The 27,638-nt window shown below is 39.4% G+C and overlaps 5 protein-coding genes across 10 annotated transcripts in view; 1 reads left to right on the forward strand and 4 right to left on the reverse strand.

Moving 5' to 3' along the window:
• Positions 1–1,096: 1,096 nt before the first annotated feature.
• Positions 1,097–2,404, reverse strand: LOC130910964 (free fatty acid receptor 3-like). The gene is made up of 2 exons (XM_057828635.1): positions 2,392–2,404; positions 1,097–1,992 (listed from the first exon to the last, which is right to left on the reverse strand). Exons 1-2 carry the CDS (start codon positions 2,402–2,404, stop codon positions 1,097–1,099), a joined length of 909 nt encoding a protein of 302 aa, XP_057684618.1.
• A 2,653-nt stretch (positions 2,405–5,057) lies between these two features.
• si:dkey-211g8.9 (free fatty acid receptor 3) lies at positions 5,058–6,247 on the reverse strand. Its single transcript, XM_057828594.1, has one exon. The coding sequence runs from the start codon at positions 6,245–6,247 to the stop codon at positions 5,219–5,221; it is 1,029 nt and encodes a 342-aa protein (XP_057684577.1). The 3' UTR covers positions 5,058–5,218.
• Positions 6,248–7,383: 1,136 nt separating this feature from the next.
• On the reverse strand, positions 7,384–12,557 carry tekt2 (tektin 2 (testicular)). The gene is made up of 10 exons (XM_057827473.1): positions 12,487–12,557; positions 10,164–10,335; positions 9,948–10,073; positions 9,671–9,876; positions 9,445–9,588; positions 8,386–8,500; positions 8,201–8,308; positions 7,985–8,128; positions 7,842–7,921; positions 7,384–7,781 (listed from the first exon to the last, which is right to left on the reverse strand). Exons 2-10 carry the CDS (start codon positions 10,317–10,319, stop codon positions 7,577–7,579), a joined length of 1,284 nt encoding a protein of 427 aa, XP_057683456.1. The 5' UTR covers positions 10,320–10,335; positions 12,487–12,557; the 3' UTR covers positions 7,384–7,576.
• A 2,701-nt stretch (positions 12,558–15,258) lies between these two features.
• On the reverse strand, positions 15,259–26,343 carry usf2 (upstream transcription factor 2, c-fos interacting). Of its 4 annotated transcripts, XM_057827478.1 has the most exons (11): positions 26,136–26,342; positions 25,369–25,412; positions 22,437–22,543; positions 18,269–18,376; positions 17,994–18,156; positions 17,829–17,916; positions 17,562–17,606; positions 15,925–15,983; positions 15,758–15,849; positions 15,555–15,683; positions 15,259–15,490 (listed from the first exon to the last, which is right to left on the reverse strand). In XM_057827478.1, the coding sequence occupies exons 1-11, from the start codon at positions 26,171–26,173 to the stop codon at positions 15,401–15,403; spliced, it is 963 nt and encodes a 320-aa protein (XP_057683461.1). In that variant the 5' UTR covers positions 26,174–26,342; the 3' UTR covers positions 15,259–15,400. The 4 variants fall into 4 exon arrangements, with proteins under 4 accessions (XP_057683461.1, XP_057683458.1, XP_057683457.1 ...); XM_057827475.1 differs by lacking the exon at positions 18,269–18,376 and having other exon boundaries at positions 26,136–26,339; XM_057827474.1 differs by lacking the exon at positions 17,562–17,606 and having other exon boundaries at positions 26,136–26,338.
• Positions 17,867–27,638, forward strand: part of LOC130910298 (lamin-A-like) — a 28,071-nt gene continuing 18,299 nt past the window's right edge. For all 3 annotated transcript variants that reach the window (XM_057827465.1, XM_057827468.1, XM_057827466.1), the window contains exon 1: positions 17,867–18,203. The gene's annotated coding sequence lies outside the window, so the exon portion shown is untranslated. The remainder of the gene's footprint in view (positions 18,204–27,638) is intronic.

A 27,638-nucleotide genomic window follows, 5' to 3' on the forward strand; every position in this document is an offset into this window, starting at 1 on the left:
ATTTCTTTTTTTAGTTATTTATAGTTGTTTTTATTTTGCCTTTTATTGATTTATTTTTTTAGTTTTATTTTTAATTTTGGCAGCTTTTCTCCATACGTCTCATGGAATTTTCAATTTACAAAACTACTTTCAGAACCAATTTCGAAAAATAGAGGTACCACTGTAATATTATATTCATTTTTTTATTTTTTATTTCAGTATTTATTTTAATGAGCATAAATATTTAAATTTGTGTAGAGTTTTAGATTTAGATTTTTTTGCATTTAGTTTAATTTTTCTATAGGTTTTTACCTTAATAGTAAAAACAAACGAAAATGGGAAAAAATAAAATATGTGTTAAAGTGAATTCATAAAAACTTTAAATATATGACTGTAATGGAGTAAATTTTAAATACTGAAATAACACATTAACTTCAACATTGTACATTTCAATATTTTGTTCTCAAATGCTAAATACTAAAAACTGGAAAGATAAAAAAAAAAAAAAATCTAAATACATTTGAAGAATATATGAAGAAAATATAACACACCTAACAACACTGATTTTTCAAAAAATATTTTTATTTAAATGATCGACCTTTTTTTGCTGGACTACTACTAATAATTGTTTAAACATTTAAAAAAAAACACATTAAAATCAAAATAAATATTGAAATAAATGGAAAAATAAACACTTAAATAATGAGATATTTAATTATAGTATTTTTTTTTTTCATTTCTTTAAAGCAACACGTGATAATTTTTTGTTTTGGTCGAATTTAGCGACAACGGTGGACAAAAGCGGCAGTGTTTGCCTTAAGGAAGACTGCGTTTCCCATGAGGACCGGCGTACACCCGCAAAATGTTGTAAAATCGTCAATCAATCAAAAATTAACCAACAGTCCTCGATTAAAATTCAATTCCACTACAGAAAATCAATTAATACAAGGAAAAAGCTCATGTTTTTATGTCACAAAAAACATCACTTTAAAGACGAATCTTCAGTTGTCATCTGACCTCAACCCTAAAGAACACACTGCAAATAATCTAGTGGACTATCATGTGGTGTCTTTACAATTTCAATAAACCAACCCTTCCAGTTCAAACAGATTGGACATCACCCGCACCCAAGTATGTGCATCTTAGCTACGACGTTCCTCAAGCAGCGTTTGAGCATGCTCCTAACGGCGGCCGACGAGAAGTAGAAAATAACCGGATCCAGGCACGCGTTGAGGGTGCTGGAGAGCAGCGCCACGTTCCTCCAGTCCCCACTCTCCTGACGCGCGAAGCCCACCACGTGCGAGACGTTGTAAGGCCCAAAGCAGACGGCGAACACTACCAGGGTGCTCACCGCCAATCCGATGGCCCTCAGCCTCTTCCGCCTGCTGATGTTGGAAAGACGCGACAAGATAAGGATGAAGTTCACGTAGCAGAAGCAGCAGATGACGAAAGGGACGCAGAAGAGGACCAGGAAGAGCTCCAGGCGGACTTTTAAAAGGATGTTCAACTCCGATTCAGTGAAATTCAAGTAGCAAGTGGACGGAGGCTCTGCCTCCATGTTGCCCCATTGGGCGTAAGGCATGATGTAGACGATGCTGAGGTTGAGTGACGTCACCGCCCAGAAGAGGACAGAGGCCACCACGGCGTAGCGGGGCCTGCGGCACAAGGCATACCGGAGAGGGTACGCAACGCCCAGGTAGCGCTCCACGCCCACGGCGGTTAGCAACAAGGTGCTGTTGTAGATGGTGACATAGAAGATGAAACCGGTGGAAGGACAAAGCGGGAAGGGCAGGAGCCACTTCATGTCGTCTGAGGCCTCCTTCATTTTAAAGGGCAGGAAAGCCAAGAAGATGAGGTCGGAGATGGTGAGGTTGAGCAGGAGAACGTCGATGGGTGCGGCGCGGGTCCGCACCTTATGGCAGAAGCTGCAGAACGCCAGGATGTTGGCGGGGACACCCACCAGGAAGGTGAAGATGTAGACAGACAGCAGAAGGTGGTGCATGGTGACACGCACTGGAGAAGAAAACGTGGTCAATATTTACAGTCATGTGAAAAAATTAGAACACCCCATTACATATGCAGTTCTTTATTAAGAAATGTTCACGTATCATGTCTGATCTTGTTTTCCTATATCTCTGGAAAAGAAAGTGATTTAATTCCAGGTAAACAACAAAAATTAACATGTATTTTGTTTTAGTGATTTGGGTGGGTACACTGCCCTCTCGTGGCAAGAGTGGCTGAATTCAGGTGCTCCCTGTTAAGACCTACATAAGCTTAGTTTTTGTTTGAGCTAATTTAATGCATTCGTGATTTAGTTTATAGATATAAAATAAATATAGGTATAATTTCATATCATTTAAGCTAGCGGACCTTTGCTATGTAAGTTAGACAATTTTCTTTTGTTGTACTCACAGTAGATCCTCATAAAAAAATTTTTTACACCGTTTGAGGCTCAGCTCAGGTATTTTAATTTTTTATGTTCCTTATTCGATTACTCAATTTTTCGAACTAACTAGTTCATCGATTAATCGACTACCCAAATCGATAGCTGCAGCGGTGCAGCCCTAGTGTAGAGTTTTTTGGCACTTTAATAAAGATAAAGATTAATAAAGATTCTATTTTATTTTGCAATCACGTTGAAAGTTCATCTGCAGATTAAATCAGATTAATCTATGTTGCGATTAGTCTATTTTTGCAATTAATTTAATAAATATTAACTAACATTAATAAAGGTTCTATTTTGCGATCGATCAGTGATGTTGAAAGATTCATCTGCCGATTAACTCAGGTTAATCTACGTTGCGATGAATCTACTTTCGCAAATAATCTATGAATTTAAGCGCCGTCGCTAAAACAATTTTTGAAAGTAAATTTTGCTATTATCTGATTATCAATTTCAATATGGCCATATTTTTCTTGTACGAATATTAAAACTTAAATCTCATAATATTACGTCTTTTTTCTCTTATTAATACCAGGTCCACGATAAAATATTTTCCTACAATATTTTGACAAATCTGAAATGAATGGAAATGCGAACTCATTCCAGTCTGAGTACAGCCTCCCCAATTTTTTTTTTTTTTTCATAATATAAAAGCACCCTATAATATTATAATTAAAAAATAATAATAAAAAAACACTGAACAATTAAAAAGATTGAAACACTAGATTGTGCTGGTTTTTCAGGTGTGCTTGTTTCGGCTACAACAGGCCTAAAACTGTTCACTGAAACGTCTCAGCTAAATTTTGTTCATTATTAGGGCAATAATATTAGCCCTCCTTCTCAAATGATCAAAAATATATAACTGTGAGTACTGTTTTAATGTCGTTTGACAAGTTTTTCGTGTTTATTGCATACAGTCGGGTCGCTAATAGTGTTAGCATTAAGCTAGCGGACAGAAATGCTCAGCTATGTGGTGGTTTTAATTACACAATTTGTAATTCTCTTCATTTTATTTTTATTTGACAGTAAAATTGAACTGGGGACGTAATAAGAAGCTTCTTTTTGCCAAAAAGTCCTGCTTTTTGTGAGGTGAGTTGATTCCAAATATCCAGGCTAGGCTACAATATAGTTGTTTAAAAAAAAAAAAAAAAATTTAAAGGAAGTCTTTCACAAAATATGATAAGTCAATTCAGAAAAATTACATTTATTCATCCAGACATGAAAACTTAACAAGCATAATTTTGTGTTGTTGAAATATTTTTTTTTTTAATAACAGAATGTCATACATGAAATGTTTTACAAACAAGTGAATGACAGTAAAAAATGTCCATTGACACATTAGTTAAACAAATGTGGTAAAAGTACAGGAAAAATTAAGAAATCCAGAGCTGAAAATATAACAAAGCGTTTATATACAGCATTATTTGACAATAGTTCTAATAATTGAATAATAAAATAAAAAGTTCTGATTAATACAAAATAGAAATATCACACAAAAAAAGCATGCCTACCTGGCTACTGTCAAATATGACGCATCAATCTCTCCATAACTGTGTTGTTCCAACACTCTCAACAGGCAGTGTGTCTTTGACACATAATCAGAAATATATCACAATATCAATATCTCCTATCTCACCTCCACTGGGGGAAATTTAATAAACTTTCCGACACAATATTTGTTGTTCGCACTTTTCAAACATCATCACCCCGCAACCACCTGTGAGCTCAAATTGTTAAAGGGAAGTATTTCGTAATCGCTCTGTACCAAAGGTTAGTTGAGGAGCAGAACCGGTAAACACAAAAGGTGATATTTTAAATTATTCCATGTTTTTTTATTGTTATATGTGGTTATTAACAACTGTCAAAGTATGCTGTGCATTTGTACAATACTGGAAATCCAAACCACAATACAGTATTAATTTGAAACTACAAAAATGGCATTTCTGGAGAAATTGCATGGGGATACTTTGCTACTTCCGGTCAATTTACGGTCACTTCCTGTTAATTTTTGGGACATCCAATCCCTTTTGAATGATCATTTGTGGACAGTAAAAAAAACAAAAAAATGAAAAAAGATTCAAATTAAATTTTGCTGCTTCGAGTATTCGTTTAATTGAAGTGTCGTTGTCATGGTTTGTTTTGAAAGTGTTTGCATTTAGTTTTATTGATTTGGGTGGATACACTGCCCCCTGATGGCAACAGTGAATATGACATAACTGATTTCACATGGCTGAATCAAGTTGCTCCCTGTTCAGACCATCATAAGCTAAGTTTTTGTTTGAGCTAATGTTTTTTTTAATGCATTCATAATTTAGTTTACAGGTATATTTAGCCATTTTTTGTGGGAATATATGTTTGAACCGTTTGTTAAGAACATTGTAAAAAAAAAAAACAAAAAAAAAACACGTTAGCTACAGCATTTGAGCAATCGGACTTTTGCTACGTAACGTTAGCCAATTGTTGTTTTGTTGTACTTAGATCCTCATTTATTTTTTTTTTTTATACCGTTTGAGGCTCAGCTCAGGTATTTATTTTTTTTAATGTTCCTTATCCGATTCCTCGATTATTCGAGCTAACTAGTTCATCGATTAATCAACAACATCGACTACTAAGATAATCGATAGCTGCAGCCCTACTTTGCTTAAACATTTGTGTGTAAATTAAAAATACAAATGCCATTTTTCAGAATATTTCTCTCAGGTAAAATGAATGAAAATGCTATTAGCCCGTTCAACCACTGAAACAATCACAACAATCACCCCAATATTTTGGATTTTATTGAGGCAAGAATTTTCACTATCGTGAAAAAGCGCCATAGTCGCGTCTTTCCCGACTCAGTTTTGGCACTTCCGCCCCACCTTGGCTCCTTTCTGTGATGGTAGCCGGCGACCCGTTGTTAGCTCCAGTGTTAGGAGTGACGCAACGATGCCGAAAGCCATCAGTGCGACTGAATCTGCTTTGCCCCGAGCAAATTCTTCCTATGAGTCCTCTGGACACGGCCGGCGACAGCATCAACATGACGACGGGCTCCAGGAAAACATTACAGGAGCTGGTCAGCATGGCATAGGCTCTCCACTCCATGTTCTTCCCAGTCACGAAACCCACCACGTGTGAGGCGTTGTAAGGAGCGTAGCAAACTATGAACACCGCTAATGTGGACAGCGCCACCGCTAGGACTCGCCGCTTGCCCGCCGGGCGGAGGTTAGAGCGCCAGACTAGCGTGACGCAGCGTAGCGTGCAGAAAGACGACACCGCTAGCGGCAGAAGGAAGAGGACGAGGGCCATTTCCAGGCGCAGTGGCAGCAGCACGGCTAGCTGGGAGGCGTTGAAATGTTCGTAGCACACAAGGGCGTCGTCCTCCGCCGATACGAAGTTGGCACCACCTTCCGCTACCAAACCGATGCCGAGGTGAAGCAGGACGACCGCCCAGAGCGCCGCGCTAACGAAGCATGAAATCCGAGCGCGGCGGTATCGTTTATAGACGAGCGGGAAAGCAATACTCAGGTAGCGTCCCGTCGTCACGGCGGTGATGAACAAGCAACTCCCGTAGAGCGAAGAGAACAGGAAGAAGCTATAAACCGGGCAAACTGGCGCTGGGAGTCTCCAGTCCTGAAGCAAAGTTTCCAAAGCCTTGACAGGCAACCAGGCCACCAGTGCCAGGTTAGCCAGGCAGAGATTTAGCGCATAGACCACATTTGGCGTGGCGCCACGTTTGCGAGCTTTGCGGACATACACAAACAAAACCAAAATATTAGCGGGAAGGCCAAGCACGAACGTGAAGGAGTAGACGAAAAGAGCCACGCAGTCCTTGACGGCCACGAACATGGCGTAGACGCTGACGACACGGCTCTGACAAATGGAAAATTCTGCCAAAAAACTAACATTAGATCCAAAGATCCAGTCCCCATTAGGAAGACTGTTGTCCAACGAGCGACCGCTCCAACTGAGGGACCGGCGACTACGTTGACGCGAGATACCGATCAGATGCGCCCACTCATGTGGAAGTAGTGGACATTTAGCGGGCACTAGCTTCTCTTAATGGCCCTCTCAGAGGCGGGAAAAGCATCTGAAGCTTGAAGTGAAATGATTCAGAATAATCGATGGTTGCGTACGGTCATATTTCCAAAGCTGAAATACAAGTTTAAAACATGCTAAGAACTCTTTGTTGTGGGGATATTTTGCAATGACATCTAATTCAAACTGGAATGACTGGCTGTGAATACTTGGGTGCCAGTTGATTGTCAATGTGCTGTAATGTAAAGCATATGGTCAAAAATCTGAACCACACGTTTTTCTGCCATTTAAAATGAATGGAAAATTTGGATGTTCATATCCGTCAATGGCATAGCCTGCCTTCAGAGCCAGTTCAAAGTCAATGCGCTGAAATGGTGAGTGTATGGTCAAAAATCAGAGCCACACATGTTTTTCTGCCATTGAAAATGAATGGAAAATATAGACGTTCATAGCTGTCAATGGCATAGCCTGATTTGGGTGCCAGTTGAATGTCAATGCACTATAATTGTAAGCGTTTGGTCAAAAATCGCAGCCACAAATGTTTTTCTGCCATTTAAAATGAATGTGCCAAAATCCATTTTGCTACATACCCAAAAAAATGCCACATGGCAAATAAAATGCCGCATGCCAAAATCCATTTTGCCACCTGGCAAAAAAAATGACACGTGCCAAAATCCATTATGCCACATGGCAAAAAAATGCCACATGCCAAAATACATTTTGCCACACACCAAATACCACTTTTTGTTCTCGCTGTCTCTCAAAACCTCGACAGAAGGAAAATAAATACACGAAGGACTGAAAAATTAAAAGAACAAAAGGAAGTGTTTGTAGCCTGGTTTTACGATGGAGATAAATGTTTGTAGAGAGGAGTATGACGAGGCGTGGGTGTGTCAAGCAAAAAGCTTACGCTGAAATAAATGGAGCAGAAAATGTGCGGGTTTGTTGTGGAGGCATTTTATTGGAGCAGAATGGAAGATAAGACATGTTTTTCCAGGAAAATCCTGGAGGGATTTCAAAACAAGGTTGCTATTGAGCACAAACACGCGTAAACAAACCTCACATGGTTTCGAGTGGAAAAGGTCCTAGAATTGTACAGAATTCATGTACTTTTGTAATACTTGTAAAAATTTGAGTGAACTATTGCCGTTCCAGATGCGCGGTGCTCCTCCCGCTGGAGCTAGTAAGTAGAAGAAGCGGTACTGGAGTTTCGTCGCTGTACAAAATGGGGATGAGGCGCTCGCGGATGTTAATGCAACGTTGCTCCAGGGCTAAAGCGTCACGTTTCCGAGAGTGATCCTGCATCAGTTGGTTGTGATGAAATTTCAGTCTCTGTAGCGAGTGCCTGAAACAGGAGAATACAACAAGTTTGGGAATTTGCGACTTAGCAACACTTTGAACTTACTGAGCTTCAGCTAGCTTCTCTTTCATAAAAGCAATCGTGGCCTGAAGCTGGTTGACTTCGTCCACGAGACAACGTTGCGCCTAAGAACGGAAAGGAAAGAGTAACATAAAGAATATGGTTATTGATGAGCACTTGGTATTCACCTCATCTCTGCAGAGGTCCATGCCGGGTCGGGCGGTTCTGTTCTCCAGTCTGGTGTGAGCTAGCTTCAAGGGGGCGGTTTTTGCTTGCAGATCGGCATCCAGATTGAAGATGTCGCTCTCCATGGCTGCGATCTCATCTTCAGTCTGCAGGAACAGGAACATTTTCTCGATGATCTGTGACAACTGCATGTTCTGAAACTAACTCGTCAAACTCACATTTTTCAACTGCCACTCAAGCTCACGACAAGCTTGTTGCTCATCGTGATTGCGCTTACGCAGTGCAAACTCGGTGGCTCTCTGCTGGTTCTTCAACTCATTTTGGAGCTGCAGGAATTGAGGATATGCAGGAAATGAGTTGGAGAGAATTTATTTAGAAGCATTTGGTGTTTCAGCAGACGTACGTTTACTCTGCTGAGACTCATGTCCTCCCTCATCTGCTCAGATGTTTGCATTGCTTCACGGGCTCGCGCTAAATTTAACTGGGTGAATTGGATCCAATCGTGCGGTGTGCATGTACTAGAGGGAATGAAAAGGATAGTTTAGTAAATCTAGTACAGACAGCTTATCGGTAGGACAAACAGTCGATCACTTGGAGACAGTCACTTGGTCAGACAATTTGTTAGTAGGACAGACTTGTTTGGACAGACACTGTGTCACTTGGACAGACAAGGTAGCTCGATTCTTCAACTCTCTGTTCTAGTGAGAGACTATCTGACCCAGTGAGCAAGATTCTTTAACTATCTGTTCTCGTGAGAGACAGTCTGTCACTTGAACAGACAGTCTATCATTTGGACACTCTGTCACTTGGTTGGACAGTCTGTTGGTAGGACAAACTCTTCAAGGGGCAGTCTGTCACTGCAACAGTCTGTCGTTTGGACAGGCAGTCTGTCACTTGGACAGACAGTCTGTTAGTAGGACAGACTCTTCAAGCGGCAGTCGGTCACTGGAACAGACAGTCTATCATTTGGAAAGACAGTCTGTCACTTGGTCAGACAGACTGTTAGTAGAACAGACTGGTCAAGCAACAGTCTGTCACTGCAACAGGCCGTCGTTTGGACTGTCTCTAACTTGGACAGAGAAGGTAGCTAGATTCTTCAACTATCTGTTTTAGTGAGAGACAGTCTGTCACTGGAACGGACAGTCTATCATTTGGAAAGACAGTCTGTCATTTAGTCAGACAGTCTGTTGGTATGACAAACTGTTCAAGTGGCAGTCTGTCACTGCAAGAGTGTCGTTTGGACAGTCTGTAACTTGGACAGACAAGGTAGCTAGATTGTTCAACTATCTGTTTTAGTGAGAGACAGTCTGTCACTGGAACAGAAAGGTAGCCTAGGTAACTACCTGTTCGAGAGATACTCCGTCACTGGAACAATCTATCATTAGGACAGACAGTCTGTCACTTTGACAAACAAGATTCTTCCACTTTTCTCTTCTGTAAATACTCAATCTTAACAGATTACCCCGCAGGTATTCGGGTAGGGTTCGGCTTCAGGGAGATTTGAGGCGAAGTTATTGTAAGTTCCAGACAAGTATTATCAATACCCAGCGTTTCCATCTTGTTTTGGATGTCAGCGGTCAGCTGTTGTCTAAGTTTCTGCAAAATACTGGAAACAAAACATCCCCAGGTAATTAAGCGGCGCTCTATTGACGTTGACTGAGAGGATAAATCTGTTTTAATGGATTTACACGAGCTGTTCAAAAGCCTGGTCTATGTGCTGCTGGAGAAGTTTCTGCACTTTTTCGATGACGTAGACCTCTTTTTTTAACTCCTTTTCCACGGGGTCATTGACCAACTCAAATCCTCGTCGTCCCTCTCTCAGAGTAAGGCTCTCCGTGGTGACTTCGTGGGGCACAGCCGTGGCAGCCAAGGTCTCCTCGGTACGGGTTTTATTCTATGAAACAAAATTCTGGAGATTACTCTGGTGTCACTTTTAGGATACATTTAGCAGAACTTGGAGATTACCAGAGTCAATGCTTCAATCTCATCATCGACTTTCTGTGCACATGTTACCAGTAGATCCTTGCATCTTGTGACCTCCCAGATTCTATCTCTCAACATGCGGGAGGTATCGCTTTCATCCCAGTCGGTCTGCAACGTATAAGTACACGCAGGTAATCGAAACCACTTGATCAGTGGCAAACGAACGTAAAAGCAATGGCAACGTTAGCAGAGACTCACTTTACAGGTGGTTTCATTGCGGAGAGACCTGCTCTCTTGGCGGATTATGTTGGAAATATATCGCTCAATCACCGCGGTGGCAGAGAGCTTCTCGTTGTTATTGGTCCACTCTGGCACACCGTAGTGCACGATGGGTTTCTCAGGATGTTTGGCCATGGTCGCTCTTCAAATACTAAAATAATAGTTAGCCCTCTGGATTACATATAACAGTTGTTGGGAAACAATTACGTGATTCAAATTGGGCTGCAGCTATCGATTATTTTGGTAGTCGATTAATAGATGAACTAGTTACCGTATTGGTCCGAATATAAGACGGCCCTGATTATAAGACGACCCCCTCTTTTTCAAGACTCAAGTTTGAAAAAAAGACTTTTTGAACACCAAATTAATTGATATACAGAAAAGAATTACAGTAGCTCTGAAACAAATTATTATAACAATATATTTGAGAGAAAAAGCATGTTATTTTGCCTCATTCAAATCTTAAAATCTGAACATTTAAATATGTAAACTAAAGTTGCAATCACATTCGTAAATGAATGGCTTCTGGTTTTTGAAATGTAAATAAACCTATCTACTGTGATAAAACAACAAAATTGCAATAACTGCATTAACCATTAACGTGAATTCTAACTAACTGTAGTCTTGAAACAAATCTGAATAAGGAAAAACATTGCAATAAAATAATACAAACTGGTTAAACTTGAGAGTAGCTGAAATCTGTCATGACAGAACATCGCTTCAATGATATCTGGCGCCATCTAGCGTCATGAATGGGTATAACGTCTAGACCACGAATATAGGACGACCCCCACTTTTTCAGTCTTATTTCAATGCAAAAAACACCATCTTATATTCGGGCCAATACGGTATTTTGAATAATCTGAGTAATCAGATAAGGAAAATAAAAAATTGAAATGCCGGTGCTGAGCCTCAAACGGTATAAAATAAATAAATGAGTAAACAATTGGCTAACTTTCATAGCAAAGGGCCTCTAGCTTAAATGCTATAAAATGCTATTATTTTTTTAATTGCTCTTAACAAATAGTTCAAACACATATTCCCACAAAACACTGCTAAATATAACTATAAACTAAAATATGAATGCATTAAAAAAAACATTACCTCAAACAAAAAAATGTTTGGTCTTAACAGGGAACGGATGGATTCAGCCATGTGAAATGAGTTGTCATATTCACTGTTGCCAATAGAGGGCAGTGTTCCCACCCAAATCAATAAAACTAAATGCAAACACTTTTAAAACAAACCATTACAACGCCATGTTATTCAAATCTATTTTTCTAATCGAATGACTCGAGTTAATCGATTAATTGTTGCAGCACTAGTTTCAAATAATGGTCTTTTCTTCCCTCTATTATGATTTTCAAACAGATGGAGTAAATGTAATAACATGGTATTTTAAGGTTAGCGTGTTGCACTTGACAGTGCAAAAACATCATTAAATCATGACAAATTTCCAATAAAACTTCATTTGCTTCCCCAAAACGATACTCAAATTTCCAATAAAACTTCATTTGCTTCCCCAAAACGATACTTTTCTTGTAATATTTAGTGAAATTTAATTTAAAAAACAAACAAACCACTTTTTAGAGCAAAAGAGGTCATATGTCACGACCCACCTACGGACGCAGCACTTTCCACACATTGTATTGACCATATGTCAAAGTTTGTGAAAACAATAACGTCGATTCCCAACCGTAATACAGGTTTATTACGTAAGATGTTCCTATGGGCAATATAGAATGTAAATTCATTAACTTTCCACGGATGTGTTGGACTTGGGAGGTCGTAAATCTTGTGCTACTGTGTGACGAATCTGCGAATCTTGTTCGCAAACAAGAGTCACTGACATGAATCCGTTTGTAAATTAATCTACAAATTAACACAGCGCGTTTCAAATCAATGTTTCGGTAGTTGTTTGAGTACACTATTAGATTTTTTTCTCTAAACGTTTAGAATATACTGAAATGAAATTTTAACTTGAATCTAGTTGATATTTTGTAATTGCTAGTGTTCGATAGCTACTACACGTACGTTAACCGAGACGGCTTCAATCGTGGATTGATGTCAAAATATGGAATATTAATAACAAATATTGAATTTGAACACGTTTCTTGCTACGTTACAATTAGACCATGTTAAATCTACATGATTACTATATTCAAAAATATTAAAATTGGTTGTTCAATGTTGACTCAACAATTTTCAAACGAATATATATTTTAAAAGTGCCTCTCAATTTTTTCAAACGCCATTTAAAAAGGCTTTCAAATTAAAACGAAACTTTTAAAATGTGACTCACCTTAGTTAATGACTGGTTAGTTCGCGGCTGCTGCTTGTTGAACGGTTTCCATAGCAACAGTAGCTCTTAGCAACACAATGCTAGACTAAAATAAACGTCAGGCAGTTTTTGCTAATATCACTGTAATGTCAAACGGAAAACAAAAATACAAAACTAAAATGACTTGTGGTTGGTTTGTAATTCACATTTTTATAAGCATTTCTGTTCTTTTATTATAGCATCACAACTTGCCGTGCTTATCATTCCATGCTGTTGAAGCTTAAACATTATCTTAATCGCATTGTTTATTGCCTTCAAAAACGACCCCGTATTCATTTTCCTACCAACGACTAGGTGATGCCCGATAAAACCGGTCCTATAATGCAAAGTCCTCATCCAAGAGACCAAAAAGTAAATTCCCAAAAATAAAATCTATGTCAAATCTGGGAACCAGATGCCAGTGCACTACTCCAAAATACCTGAGCTAGGTTTACACCTCATTTAGGTCTTGCACTCAAACAAAAAGCGACACCATCTTGCCGATTCACTGCCTCAAATAAAATCATTACATGTGCCCACTGTGGACTAGGTTTATAAATTAAAAGGACAAAAAAAAAAAAAAAGTGATACTTAGACTCGTTCACTGCCATTGATGGCCACAGACGAACCAGATCTGCTTTCAAAATGGTTTTACATGAACTACACTTTGTCTTATGACTGCGGACAACAATCAGGAAACAGACTGTTGTGTCAGCTTTAAAGTTGATTGCAAAATTATTCAACAGATAAACCTAATAATTCTGATAATGATCACGTGTCAGTTGACGGTGACTGACGTCCAATAAATTTCGGGAGGGTTCTTTAGAATCTATAGATTAATCGTGATTTGGATGCGCAGATTAATCTATGATCGCAATTTTGTAGTTAATTCATGGGTTCGATACATTAATCTGCCCATCAAATTTGCGATTAATGATCGCAATTTTGCAATAAATTGATCAGTGGGTTTGACAGATTAATCTGTCAAATTTGGGAACAATAGTCGAAAATTTGATTAATATTTTGAACCCATAAATTACAAAATTGAGATCCAGTCGTGGATGGATTCAATCGAATAATCTATGATCGCGAGTTTGTAATTGATTGGTTCGATCTGCCCATCAAATTTGCGATTAATCTACAATCTTAATTTTGTAATTAATTGATGGGTTCGATATATTAATCGCAAATTTGGTAGGTAGATTAATCTACTGAACCCATCAATTACAAAATTGCAATCTAATCGTGGATGGATTCAATAATCTATGATCGCGATTTTGTAATTGATAGGCTCGATTGATTATCTGCCTATCAAATTTGCAATTAATCTGTGATCGTAATTTTTTTAATTAATTGATGGGATCGATAATCTGCCCATCAAATTTGCAATTAATCTATGATTTCAATTTTGCAATTTAATTGATGGATTTGACAGATTAATATGTGAAATTAGGGTAGATTAATTGCAAATTTGAAAAATTCATCTATTGACCCCATAAATTACAAAATTGAGATCCAATCGTGAATGGATTCAATAGATTAATATACGAACGTAATTTTGTAATTGATGGGTTCGGTAGAATAATCTGCCCATATAAATTGTGATTAATCTATGATCGCAATTTTGCAATTAATTGATGGGTTTGACAGATTAATCTGTCAAATTTGGGTAGATTAAACGAAAATTTTATAAAAATATATTGGACCCATCAATTACAAAACTGCGATCCAATTGTGGATGGATTCAATAGATTAATCTTTGATCGCGATTTTGTAATTGATAGGTTTGATAGATTAATCTGCCTCTCAAACTTTCGATTAATCCGTGATCGTAATTTTGTAATTAATTGATGGGTTTGAAAGGTCAATCTGCCCATCAAATTTGCGATTAATCTATGAACGCAATTCTGCAATTGATGGGTTTGATAGATTAATCTACCTGTCAAATTTGCAATTAATCTACTGAACCCATCAATTACAAAATTGCGATCCAATCGTGGATGGATTCAATAGATTAATCTATGATCACGATTTTGTAATTAATTTAAAGGTTCGATAATTTAATCTGCCTATCAAATTTGCGATTACAATCGCAATTTTGCAATAAATTGCTGGGTTCGATAGATTAATCTGCCCATTAAATTTGCAATTAATCTACAATCGCAATTTTGCAAGGAATTGATGGGTTTGATGGATTAATCTCCCCATCAAATTTGGGTAGATTAATCGAAAAATTTGATTGAACCCATCAATTAAAAAACTGTGATCCAATCGTGGCTGGATTAAATAGATTAATCTATGATCGGGATTTAGTAATTGATAGGTTCGATAGATTAATCTGGCGATCAAATTTGCGATTAAACTACGATCACAATTTTGCAATTAATTGATGGGTTCGATAGTTTAATCTATCGAACTAATCAATTACAAAACTACGATCATAGATTAAATGCGACCTTTTTGGGTAGATTATCGAATCCATAGATAAATGGAAAATGGATTGAATCTCTTTTGCCGTTAATGGCACTGAAACGTGATCATTCAATGGCAACCATCTTTGTTTATCACTGTCAATGGCAGTTAAGTGGTAATTCCTATGACATTTGGTAGCTTCAAAAACAAAAAATACACACAAAAAAGGTTAAGAAATCTGTAGGACTGGCAGGATTATAAATTACGGTAAAGCTTTGTGCAAGTGTGGTGGTGCGTCGAGGTGTTTTTTCCTTGAAGCAGAGGGTTCATTGGGCTACTCGGTAAATGTCCGCCATTGACCAGCAGCATTTGGAGGGAGACATTGTCTGTCAGCGGTCCTTCACTTTTGCTTTTTATGTTCATGTCGTCGCCCGTGGTTGTTCCTTTCCTGGTATTGTTCACGTTAGCGACTTGTGTCCGCTTATCACTGCGGTGTCGAGCCGCCGTTGATTTCCACGCCGTGCTGCTGTAGCTGCGCTCGAAGGAGTGCGTTGTCGCTCTTGAGTTCCTCAAGCTAGGAGTATCAAAAAGAGATATGAGCCATTTTTAATTTGAGAGAGAAATTTGACATGTTTTACCTGTTGTCGAAGCAGTTCGTTGTCCAGTTCCAGTCGCTCCACTTCTTTGAAGCTGTCCTGCAACCGCTGGTTGTTTTGACGGAGTTCTCGGATGTAATCGCAAGCTTTGGACAGGATTCCTCCTTTACTCTGAAGGAGAGACGGTTTTGGTTTTTCATCCACAAAATGGAAATGCAGCGTAATATCAAAAAGGGAAGACTTACAGCACCAGTTCTACTGTCAATATTGCAGTCGGGGATGATTTTGGAAAGAGTGACAATCCAGTTGTTAATTTTGTCTCTTCTTCTTCTCTCCACTTGAATAAAAATTAGAGTCATAAACTTGACACGATTTAGAACACATAGTCAACACAAGCAGCTATAAAAGATACCTTCATTGTGTTGTGCTCTTCGTCTTTCGTCCCTCGGTGCTCGTGGACCCTCCACTTTCCTGTAAGGACACCAAACATATTTTGGTGGCTCCAGAGTGTGTTAAACTGTATTTTAGTCCAAGTTTACTTTAAATTTTCAAGATAACTGGACAGTTTTGGAAGATTTTCAAAATATCAGACTTTTGTGAGAAAATCTTATTCATGTTTAGCATGTTGTTTAGCTCACTTCCCGTGAATAAATTAGCTTACTTGCTGCGAATGACTTAGCTTGTTCATCATGAATGAGTTGGTTTGCCGCAAAAGGATTTAGCTTGGTTGTCGCGAATAAGTTATCTTGCTGCAGATGAGTTAGCTTGCTCCTACAGAATGACTCACTGCGATAGTTAGTATGCTAACAGTGAACGGATTAGCTCACCTGCTGTGAAAGTGTTAGCTCGCTCACCACAAATGAGTTAACTTGCTAGCAGCAAACGATTTAGCTCGCTTGTCGCAAACGATTTAGCTCACTTGTCGCAAACGATTTAGCTTGCTATCTGCAAAAAATTTTGCACACCCGCTGCGAATAATTTTGCTGACTCACCGCTAATTAATTCGCTCGCTCACTGCGAATGAGTTAGCTTACTTGCTATTTAGCTCATCCCTCTCAAATTAGTTAGCTTACGAGCAGTGAACAAGCTAGGTCGTCAGCAGTGAATGTGTGAGGTTGCTAGCAGAGAACGAGCTACGTCGCTGTCAGTAGATAGCTAGGTTGCTAGCAGTAAATGAGGAAGGTCAATATCAGTTAAAGAGCTATGTCGCTAGCAGTGAATGAACGAGCTATGTCGCTAGCAGTGAACGAGCTAGGGCTCTGTCAGTTAATAGGTCACTAGCAGTGAATGAGGTAGGTCAACATCAGTTAAAGAGCTACGTCGCCAACAGCTAAAGAGCTATGTTGCTAGCAGTTAAAGTATTATGTCGCTAGCAGTGAACGAGCTGTTTGCGTGTTGCGAACGAGCTAGGTCGCTAGCAGTGAACGAACTATGTCGCTGTCAGTAGATGAGGAAGGTCAATATCAGTTAAAGAGCTATGTTGCTAGCAGGTAAAGTGCTATGTCGCTAGCAGTGAATGAACGAGCTATGTCGCTAGCAGTTAAAGAGCTAGGGCGCTGTCAGTTAATAGGTCACTAGCAGTGAATGAGGTAGGTCAAAATCAGTTAAAAAGCTACGTCGCCAACAGCTAAAGAGCTATGTTACTAGCAGGTAAAGTCTTATGTCGCTAGCAGTGAACAAGCTATGTCGCTAACAGTGAACGAGCTATGTCGCTAACAGTGAACGAGCTATGTCGCCAGCAGTGAATAAACAAGCTATGTCGCTAGCAGTGAACGAGCTATGTCGCTAGCAGTGAACAAGCTGTTTGCGCATTGCGGGCGAGTTAGCACGCTCAATAACAATAAGTAAATGTCATTAAAAAAAAAAATCATAGAAGATGGCAGAGTATTTTAAAATAAAACTTTAAATTTACTCCATTAACTTCAGGGACAAACACATTACACAGCACACGGATATAGTTTTGTGTCGATCTATGAACGAAGGGAGTGACATTGGGAAAGTGGGGGCAGTAGGTTGCAGCATTGCTTGGAATGTGAAAGTTCTCCTCACCAGTTTGTGCTGCCATGCTGCAACATCTCGCTTTCACCGAGGTCTCTGGGGATGGCAGGTAAGTAGGACAATGTGGTTTTTAGGATGGATATTGAGCTGACGCTTTGTTTCATTTTGACTTGCACAAACCAAATTCAAAGAGGGAAACAATTAAAAACCTAATTGGAAGTAGGATGGAAAATACTTCATAATGTAGGACTGTTGACATGAGCAGATGTGGGAGTAGAATTTTTTTTAAAAAAGTGTACAACACATTTTTTTACTCACGCTGGGTAAGTCTGCGTGCGTGGCGCGATGGTCCGTTGGGTTGCAGACTGCAGCACATCGGGAGGAGTCATCATGACGTAGAATTGACCTAAAGGCGAGTAAGCAAAATGCCGATTCACGAAATGACGGTAGATTTTATTCTGTACGCTTTACAGCGCCACTCACCTGCCCCTTGTGTGATTGTCGGGTCAGCGGTGGTTTGCACTGACACGGCTGTGGCTGTCCCGTCACCGACGGTAGCGGCAGGAAAGTACGCAAAACGCGTCTCTCCTCCGACCGTCTCCCCGACCGGACTTCCCCCGTTACTGAAAGGATTCTGGATTACAGCCTGGATGAAAATGAATGAAGGAGTATTACAGAATGTATAATCGTCAGGTGAGCTAACAAACATTGTAAACAGAGTGACGCCTCATTATTTGTTTTTGTGGTTGTTAGCACACCTGCGGCGTGCCCGTAAACGCTGCAGTAGAGACGACGCTAACCGCTCCGGCGGCGTCTGCGGACGATTCGATGTTGTCGTCTGCCACTTGAACGACACGATAGGTCACCTCGAAGAAGTGAAAATGTTTTGACATTAAAAAAAGAGGAAATATTGATGTATTTAACTTATTTTTCAGACTCGAAATCATGTTTTTTTTAAGTCTGGCTGGGGATAACAACAAATTGAATAACTAGCAAGTAATGAAGCAACTATAACAGTACTTGAAGACATAATTATAAAAGAACATGAACCTTAAATGTTTACATCCTGAGCGCCACTATGCATGCTAGGAGGCATGAGACTGTTCTTATTGGTCATTTCCGCCCACAAAGGTTGATGGGTAATTTGTTAGGGCACTGTTAGACTTCATAATGATATTGACGGGTCAGATTCGACCTTCACTGCGCCACACCTTCAAGTAGGGGGCCATCCCAAAATCTGCTTCAGTTATTCGCAGTTGGTTGCAGCGATCCAACACCGGATTTATGTTGAAAAAGTACGAAAGCTGTACCGCATACAAATGGGAAAGATTGTCTCAGGAGTGATTTGTTTGAGGATTCAAAGTAATTATTATATTTTTCGTTTTTTCACAAAAATTTTCAACATAAACCATTTGTTGTAAGGCTGCCGCCACATTGTCTAACGGACTAAAATCATTTTTCGACATATTTACGAAAAATAAATGCTGACTGCACATTTTTTGCTTTTAACCAAGAATTGAGACTGTCTTACGTCCATATCTATAAAGAATTCAGAAATTTAGGCATTTATTCAGAAGAATTTTCACCGGAAAAGCTTGGTTGACATATGGCGGCTGCCACATTGACTGACAGACTGAAATCGTACTTCGACATTTTTATGTAAAGTTAATGCTAAATGCACGTTTTTTTTGCTTCTAACCAAGAATCAAGACTGTTTTACGTCCACATCTGTAAATTCAGGGATTTAAGCATTTATTCACAATAATTTTCACTGGAAAAATTCTGTTTACATATGGCGACCGCCACACTGACAGACTAGCATCATACTTCGGTATATTTACGCAAAATAAATGCTAACTGCATGTTTTTTTTTTTTTTTTTGCTTTTAACCAAAAATCAAGACTGTTTTACATCCACATCTGTAAAGAATTCAGGGATTTAAGCATTTATTCACAAGAATTTTCACCGGAAAAGTGCTGTTTACATATGGCGGCTGCCACATTGACTGACAGACTAGCATCGTACTTCGACATATTTATGTAAAATAAATGCTAACTGCGCGTTTTTTGTGTGTGCTTTTAACCAAGAATCAAGACTGTTTGACGTCCATATCCATAATGAATTCAGGGATTTAAGCATTTATTCACACGAATTTTCAGCGGAAAAGCTCTGTTTACATAGAGCGGCCGCCACATTGACTGACAGACTAGCATCATACTTCGACATACAGTATTTATGTAAAATAAATACTAACTGCCTGTTTTTTTTTTTTTTTTTTGGTTTTGACCAAGAATCGAGACGGTTTTGTGTCCATATCTATAAGAATTCAGGGATTTAAGCATTTATTCACAAGAATTTTCAATGAAAAAAGCTCTTTGAATCTGTGATTACACTCTGTCAGCTTTGACGGCCACACCAACAATGCAACCCTAACCCCTATCAATCGGCCACACGCCCCGTCAATATCATTATGAAGTCTGTGCCTCACTACATTATTTTAGGTTACCCGCAAAATGAAATATCTCTTCTTGTGGTTGGATTTCATAAAAATGTCCCCACAAAAAATGGAAATTCGACTCTGGTGCGACTTATGTGTGTGTTTTTCTTTGTTATTATGTATTTTTGGCTTGTGTGACTTAAGCCCGAGTTATGCTACTGCATTGCGGTGGCGGCGAAGCGACTACGGCGTCAAAAAGCATTTGATAGTTTTCCGGCTAGGGAATGCGTTGCTCTGTAGTTCACCGCCAAGCCACTAGAGGGGTGTGGCGTCGTGTTTGTAGGGTTTTGAGGTACTCTTGTCGACTTCTAGTTTTCCTCCGGTTACACTGCTATGCTACAATGCTAAAAAATGGGGGGGGGGGAAATGGAAAAAATGCCAACAAAAATAAAACGCTTGTGGATCTTCAGCTCGTCAACATTGAACAACAAATGTTGAGGTGCAGGCGACGCAGAAGACTGTTTTGGGGGCGGTCTGTCCGATTGTTGATGCCGTCACATTACGAATTCTCTTGTGGTGGAAGCCAGCCAGCTGTGGCGGCTAGCTTCAAACTGGCGTCGAGCACTGTGTCCAGCGTTTTGTCAAAGATGTGCAAAGAATTGTGGACAGCCCTCCAGCCCGATTTTTTTGCCGTGTCCCACAACCAGCCAGTGGGAAGCCATAGCAGATTTTTGGCGGCTATGGAACTTTCCAAAAATGCGTTGGAAGCCTTGATTGTAAACACATCGTAAAAGCACCGAGGCACTCTCAATCAGTGATGATGTATCAGGTGTGTGAACTGTCTAGTTGAAAGTTCAACATCAAAACAACTCTTTTGACACCGAACATGTGCTTTATTCTTCATATACTTGAAGTGTGACACGTAAATAAGTCACAGACTCACAGCAAACATATGTACACAATAAACTGAGTGCACCAACCAAAAATACGACATTAAGTGATAAAAAGCTGGCAGTTTTAGTTCGACTGGGTCCCCGCTTCATGTGGCCATTCACTTCCGAACACACACGTACAGTACTTGTCTCGGAGGTTCTTCCATTTTTTTTTAAGCAATCGTTGGCTGACCTACAGTCCCATATTTTCAGCAATCTCCTCCCATGAATTGCTTGCTATTTGGCAATCTTCATAATGTTTTGAAGAGACATTGAAGAAGTTGTCCTACTTGCTCTTCGTTGATACTTTCGTCTAGGGTTGTCGCGATCCGATATTTGAATCGGATCGACCACCGATATGCACGAAAAAATGCGCATCAGTATCGGATCGGCCAACACGGAAACATTCCGATCCAGACTCCCGATCCAGTTTTTTTTTTTTTTTTTTTTTTTTGAAAATCTGGTCTGGGTTTTCAAGTGCACCGAATTACATAATCCATTCCAATTTTTGCTTTGGTTTCCCTAAAATCCAGTCCGCATTTTATGGCACACCTTCAGCACACTAGCATTACCGTCACCCAATTTACCTCCGTGGCATCTCCTACATTATGATTGCAATGTAAATTTAAAATTAATCTGTAAAAATGTCAGCTGTCACCTGAGCATCTCGAAATGCTTGACTTTGTTAAAAAAAAAAAAAAAAAAAAAAAAAAAAAAAAAAATCTCCCCATCATGCTGGGACTGCATCCAGGGCAAACATCTGAAGGGAGTGTGTAGAATAGATAGAGATGGTGCAACAAAGTGTGGAGAAGTAGAAGCCATTTTTGGTTTAAAATAGGATTATTTGCACTGATTTTTTTAAAGCCTTTGGAACAGTTGTTCAAGCACAGAGAACTGATGCGTAGTTAATAGTTTATTTTCCACTGAGGTTGTTTGGGTGTTTTGCTTTAAGACCGTTTACAATATTATTTGCACGTTTTACTGACTGAATATGCCATTTCTGTTTGTTATTTATAATGTTTTGTGTTTATCACTGAATAAACAGGTCAGTTTCTTGTTACCAACCATTGTGTTTTATTCAAACTCACCTAATTCAGCTGGCTAGTTGTTATCAAGAGTACTAAAAGCCTTTTCAACATGAGTCTGACAACAAAGTAAGGAGGCTAAATAACTTTAAAACATGCTCAGATAGGCCGGTATCGGCATCGGCCAGTATCAGTATCGGATCGGAAGTGCAAAACAGTATTGGTATCGGATTGGAAGTGCAAAAACCTGGATCGGGACATCCCTACTCTCGTCAGCTTAGTCCATTTTTGCGTGTAGCAAAATAATGTTTGACAATGGTGGTGATTTCGCGCTTAACCGGAAACAACAGTCTGAGCGGACCAATCACAGTCCATTTCCGCCACGTCACATGCACTGACGCGAAGTCAGAAAATTGTGAAAAGGCTACGGCGGAGGGTCGTAAATCGGGTCTGCCTTGACGCCGCAGGTCTGACGCAGTAGCATAACTCGGCCTTTATACTCCAAAATATACGGTAGGATAAATGTATTTACCTGGCCACCACTGCTATCTGTGCGGAACTGGTACTGGACATTGTGGTCAGCGAAGGCAGCTTGCGAGACAGCAGAAATTGCACCAGTTGACTGATCCTCTGCTTCTCCTGTAAAAATAACGCAACATTAGTCCACTCAATGTCCTACCTAATTCGCGCTTATGATAGGATAAAATCATAAATACTACAGTACAGTCCCTGTCAAAAGTCTTGTCTCTTATCCATTTTGTATAAACAATTGCTAATAACCTGACTTTTAATTATTCATCTGCTTTCAGAAATGGCTCATATGAAAGCCAAGACCCTCCCAAATTATGTTGAATGTACAAAAAGATATTTGTTTCACTGAAAAAAGATTTATCATTTAATGAAGACATAAAAGTCAAATTTTGGCAAGACAAACGTTTTGTCAACTACAGAAAGTAGTGTGAAAATTGAACAAAAATGTACTTCAAACACAAAAATATGTTACATAACATAAGAGAATTAAGTAGTGGTGCTCTGAGATCCAAATTTAATATTTTGTATCACTTCCCTGGGCTTGAAGGACTGCATCCATGCGATTCGGCAAGGATTCATACAATTTATTGATGAAGTAATCAGGAACATCAAAGAAAGCAGTCTTGCATGCCTCCCAGAGTTCATCAACATTCTTGGGTTTCGTCTTCCATGCCTCCTCTTTCATCCTGTTCATGTCTGGTGACTGGGCTGGCCAGTCCTGGAGGATCTTGATCTTCTTTATCTTGAGCAGTACTTCTCAAATAGTGGGGCGCGCCCCAGAGCGATGCCAGGGGGGGCGCATGTGTCCTCGGGGAACATGCTTTTTTTTTTTTTTTTTGCCCTACTCGAATAAAGTGTACTTGCACATCCACTCAGTGGGTGGCAGTGGCGCTCTCATTTTCAGAGTGCGTGCAGTATTTTTGAACTAAGGAAGAGCACTCAGCACACAGAAAACAGATTATGAAGAGCAGTGCGCCGCCGCCGTTTTCGAAAGCCGTTTTCCGACGGGACTAACTCACGCAGCGACCCACTGTCTTGTCCGGTTCTCACGTCGCCGCCCGAGAAGTGCTATTTTCGGCTTGGGATCGTCACGACGACCGCCCTCACCTATGGTTCTACCTCGGCCGCCGAGAATGCGCTTTTTTCGTGCCGTTTACCCTTTGCTCTACTGTGTCTAAAAATAATTATAGCGGACAGCCATGAGCCAAATCAATTAAGACGCCACTTAAAGACATTTGACCCCAATCTCATTGATAAGCCGCTTGATTGTTTTTCAGCGAAAACGTGCCGAATATTGCCAACAGTCGTCCTGCTTTGTCAGTGTTATATCAGTAAACCAGTGAGCATTGATAGCATGCTCATTGCAAAATAACTCCACAGCATTGCAAAGGAGGTAATACTGAGTGTGAGCAGCAAAAATAAAAACTGTCCTTCTGTCCAAAGACACTTTTTTTTTTTCTTCTATAGTTTTTTTTTTTTCGGTCAAATTTTTTGGCATATTGTCCTCATGAGTGAATGTTTCTAATCAATTCGAATTTGTTATTATTTACTGATTTTTTTACATTTTATTTTTCTGTATCAAATGGTCAAAAATGTACCTTGAGTGTATTTTTACAGTTCGAATGTGACTTTTTTTTTATTTTAATTCAGGCAAATTGATGCTCGTCAAGTCTTCTCTGCTACAAACAAAACAATGTTAATAAAGTTATACTTTATTATTAGTTGATCTATGTTACTTTTTTTCTTTATTAGAAAAAAAGGACACAATGTTAGGCAGATGCGTATTTATGATAGTAATTTTATAGACAAATGATACTATTTACAGTGGCGGCAGAGAGTTAAGGGGGGTGCGAAACATTTACGTCTTGATTGGGGGGGCGTAACAGAAAATAATTGAGAAGCACTGATCTTGAGGAACTTTGAGGTAGAGATTGAAGTATGCAATGGAGCACCATCTTGCTGCAGAATTTGTCCCTTTTTATGGTTAGGAATGTAAGAGACAGCTAAGATTTGTTGATATTTCAGACTATTGCTGTTTTCTGAGTGAATCGCGGAACCATCCCGGCTCCAGTAGGTCTCCTGCAATATTTGCGGCGACTGTGGTATAATTCAATGGATGATTCATCTGAAAAATCCAACTTTTGTGACAAAACAGTGAAGTTTGGTGGTGGCAAGATCATGGTCTGGGGTTAAATCCAGTATGGGGGTGTGCGAGAGATCTGCAGGGTGGAAGGCAACATTAATAATCTGAAATATCAACAAATCTTAGATGCCTCATACATTCCTAACCATAAAAAGGGACAAATTCTGCAGCAGGATGGTGCTCCATCGCATACTTCAATCTCTACCTCAAAGTTCCTCAAGGCAAAGAAGATCAAGATCCTCCAGGACTGGCCCGCCCAGTCACCAGACATGAACATGAAAGAGGAAGCATGGAAGGCGAAACCCAAGAATGTTGATGTACTCTGGGAGGCATGCAAGACTGCTTTGATGTTCCTGATGACTTCATCATTAAATTGAATGAATCCTTGCCGGAGCCCATGGAAATCATAAAAAATATTACATTTGGATCTCACAGCACCACTACTTAATTTGCTTATGTTATGGAACATATTTTTGTATTTGAAGTACATTTTTTGTTCAATTTTCACACTACTTTCTGTAGGCGACAAAACTTTTGTCTTGCCAAAATTTGACCTTTATGTCTTCATTAAATGATAAATCTTTGTTCAGTTAAACAAATATATTTTTGTACATTCAACATCATTTGGGAGGGTCTTAGCTTTCATATGAGCCATTTCTGAAACCAATCGAATAATTAAAAGTCAGGTTAAGGGCAATTGCTTCTACAAAATGGATAAGCGACAAGACTTTTGTCAGGGACTGTAGTTGCAATACAAGTTTGACCAATTAGCTAGAAATAAAGCTCCCACCTTCCTGTAATTGCTCAATGTCGTCGGTTTCTGGTTTGTTGTGACTGCAACAAAAAATAAACAGTTAGTCTTAACTTGAACCCTTTCATGCACGAAATATGTTTATTTTTCTTGAATATTTTTATTACAGGGATCTCAAATGTGCGGCCCAGGGGCCAATTCCGGCCAGTGGTACAATATTCTGATATCTTTTAAGTATTAGTGTTCCCTTCATTCATTCCCTGAAATGATTAAAGTTAGTTCAACAAAGTTGCAACAATACCAATGAAAAACTGTTCATTTATAAAGCAACTCTGGTTCGTCTCACAATAAAAACTTCAAACAAGCCTGTATTGAAGTTCAGTAAAACCAAATAAAATGTATTTTAAACGCGATAACATGAATAGCTAACTAAAACCTAAACGTCGAGGTCATTAATAGCGTCTTGAAACGACCTTAGAACTTCAAAAAGTATTGCTCATGTCTAATAAAGTATTTATAATGCACTAAAACGTTTGATAAAGTTTTATTAGCGCGTTAACGTAGAAAAAAAACGTTAAAAAGTAAAATCATGTCAGCGCTGAATAAAAATAAACAATTTTGGAAATTACAAGCTAGCTTGTGTTCGTAAACGCAGCAGCACAACCGGGCCGAAGCACCGAATAGTCCCGAAAAATCCCGCTACAAAGCGATTAAAAAGTAAGCCCGTCCGGTCCAACAGCTTAAAGACATAAAGCAGACTCCAAAGTATGGAGGCCTCGGACGGGCCGAGCGACGGAAAAGCTCACCTCGCCGAGCTTTCCGCACTCTGCTCCAGCATATCCATGAAGGCTCGGTCGGCGTGGGAACGAGCGACGGCAACAACGCGGATCCGCCGAGTTGGAGGAAGGCTTCCGTGATCACGGGGACAAACACACGGGTCATGTGAGGCACGCAGGCCGGGACACGTGAGGCGTCGAGCGGCCAAGGGAGCTAAAATGGAGGCTTCCGCTTCGTCTCAGGTCGAGCTGCAGGGTTGCCAGATTGGAAAGGCAGTAAAACTCGCCCAGTTGAATTTAAAAAAAAATAAAATAAAATAAAAAATACAACCTGCCGTTCAATATCAGATGTTTCCTTTGTACAGCTCGTTGTATATTTTGATATCAACATTAGGAAAATATATTTTAAAAATTACCAGTGCGGAGGAATCATTGCATTTTGCCGAAAAGCACCATGGGAGATGTAGTTCTTCTTTAGAGAAGGTAAAAGTATTTTTGTTTCAGTGAACAAACTAACCAACCAAATATATAACAATTATTAAATGACAAAAATACACGTTTTTCAATAGAAATTGCTCTCTGAGTATAACTTCGACAATATTTTCCAGCGCTGATTCCGAAGTGCATTCTGGGAAAAGTAGGGTGACCATATTTTGATTTCTAAAAAAGAGGACACTCAGCCCAGCCTCAGCCCGGCTTCAAGATACTTGAATTTTACTCGAAGTTCACTCAAAGATGTCTATATCACTTTAATATATTTAAAGTGTGCCCCCTCACTCTGGATGGAAAAATGCAGTTTGAAAAAAAATAACGACTTTAAAACAAACAAACAAACAAACAAAAAAATATATATATATATAATGCAGACCCATAGAAATGTAGTCCAGTCAATACACATACACACAGTAGGCTATGTGCCAACTAAACATTTTTTTAAATTACTATCACGACAATTGTCCTTGACAAATTGTTATTCCCATACAATTGATGTTCTCATTCAATGTTCTAGATAGCACACAAACAAAAACCGAAATAAACTGACAAACTATTCAATCAGCATGTTTCCAAACGTAGCAGTTCAAACCTACGTTTCCCATAATGCCTAGCGCGGTTTAGCTTCCTGATAGCTAGCTGAGGCAAAAATCAAACTTTGCTATTAAAGTTTACAATCATCGGCAGCGCGCCGATGCGGCACCAAACGGGATTTTACAGTCAAAGCTCCGACAGAAGTCAACAGTTGCCATTATATACGTATTTATCATTAAAAAAAAAAAACTTCAGGCATTGTGGCCAAATTGTCAACCCAGTAGATGGCGGTAATGCCTCATGTTAGGGGTAAACTGCCAACAAAAACAAGAAGAACTACTACTTCCCTCCATTCTCGTAGGAGCCATGTCAACTGCTGCCACCCAGTGGTCGGAGAGATTCTCTTCAAATTGGTCCCGTGAAAAATCATAAAAACCGGACATTTTTATGAATTTATAAAACCCGCCCGGTCCACGAGGACACTACGTGAAAGTAGGACTTGTCCGG

This window comes from Corythoichthys intestinalis, chromosome 22 (genome assembly GCF_030265065.1).
Source record: "Corythoichthys intestinalis isolate RoL2023-P3 chromosome 22, ASM3026506v1, whole genome shotgun sequence".
Classification (NCBI taxonomy): domain Eukaryota; kingdom Metazoa; phylum Chordata; class Actinopteri; order Syngnathiformes; family Syngnathidae; genus Corythoichthys; species Corythoichthys intestinalis.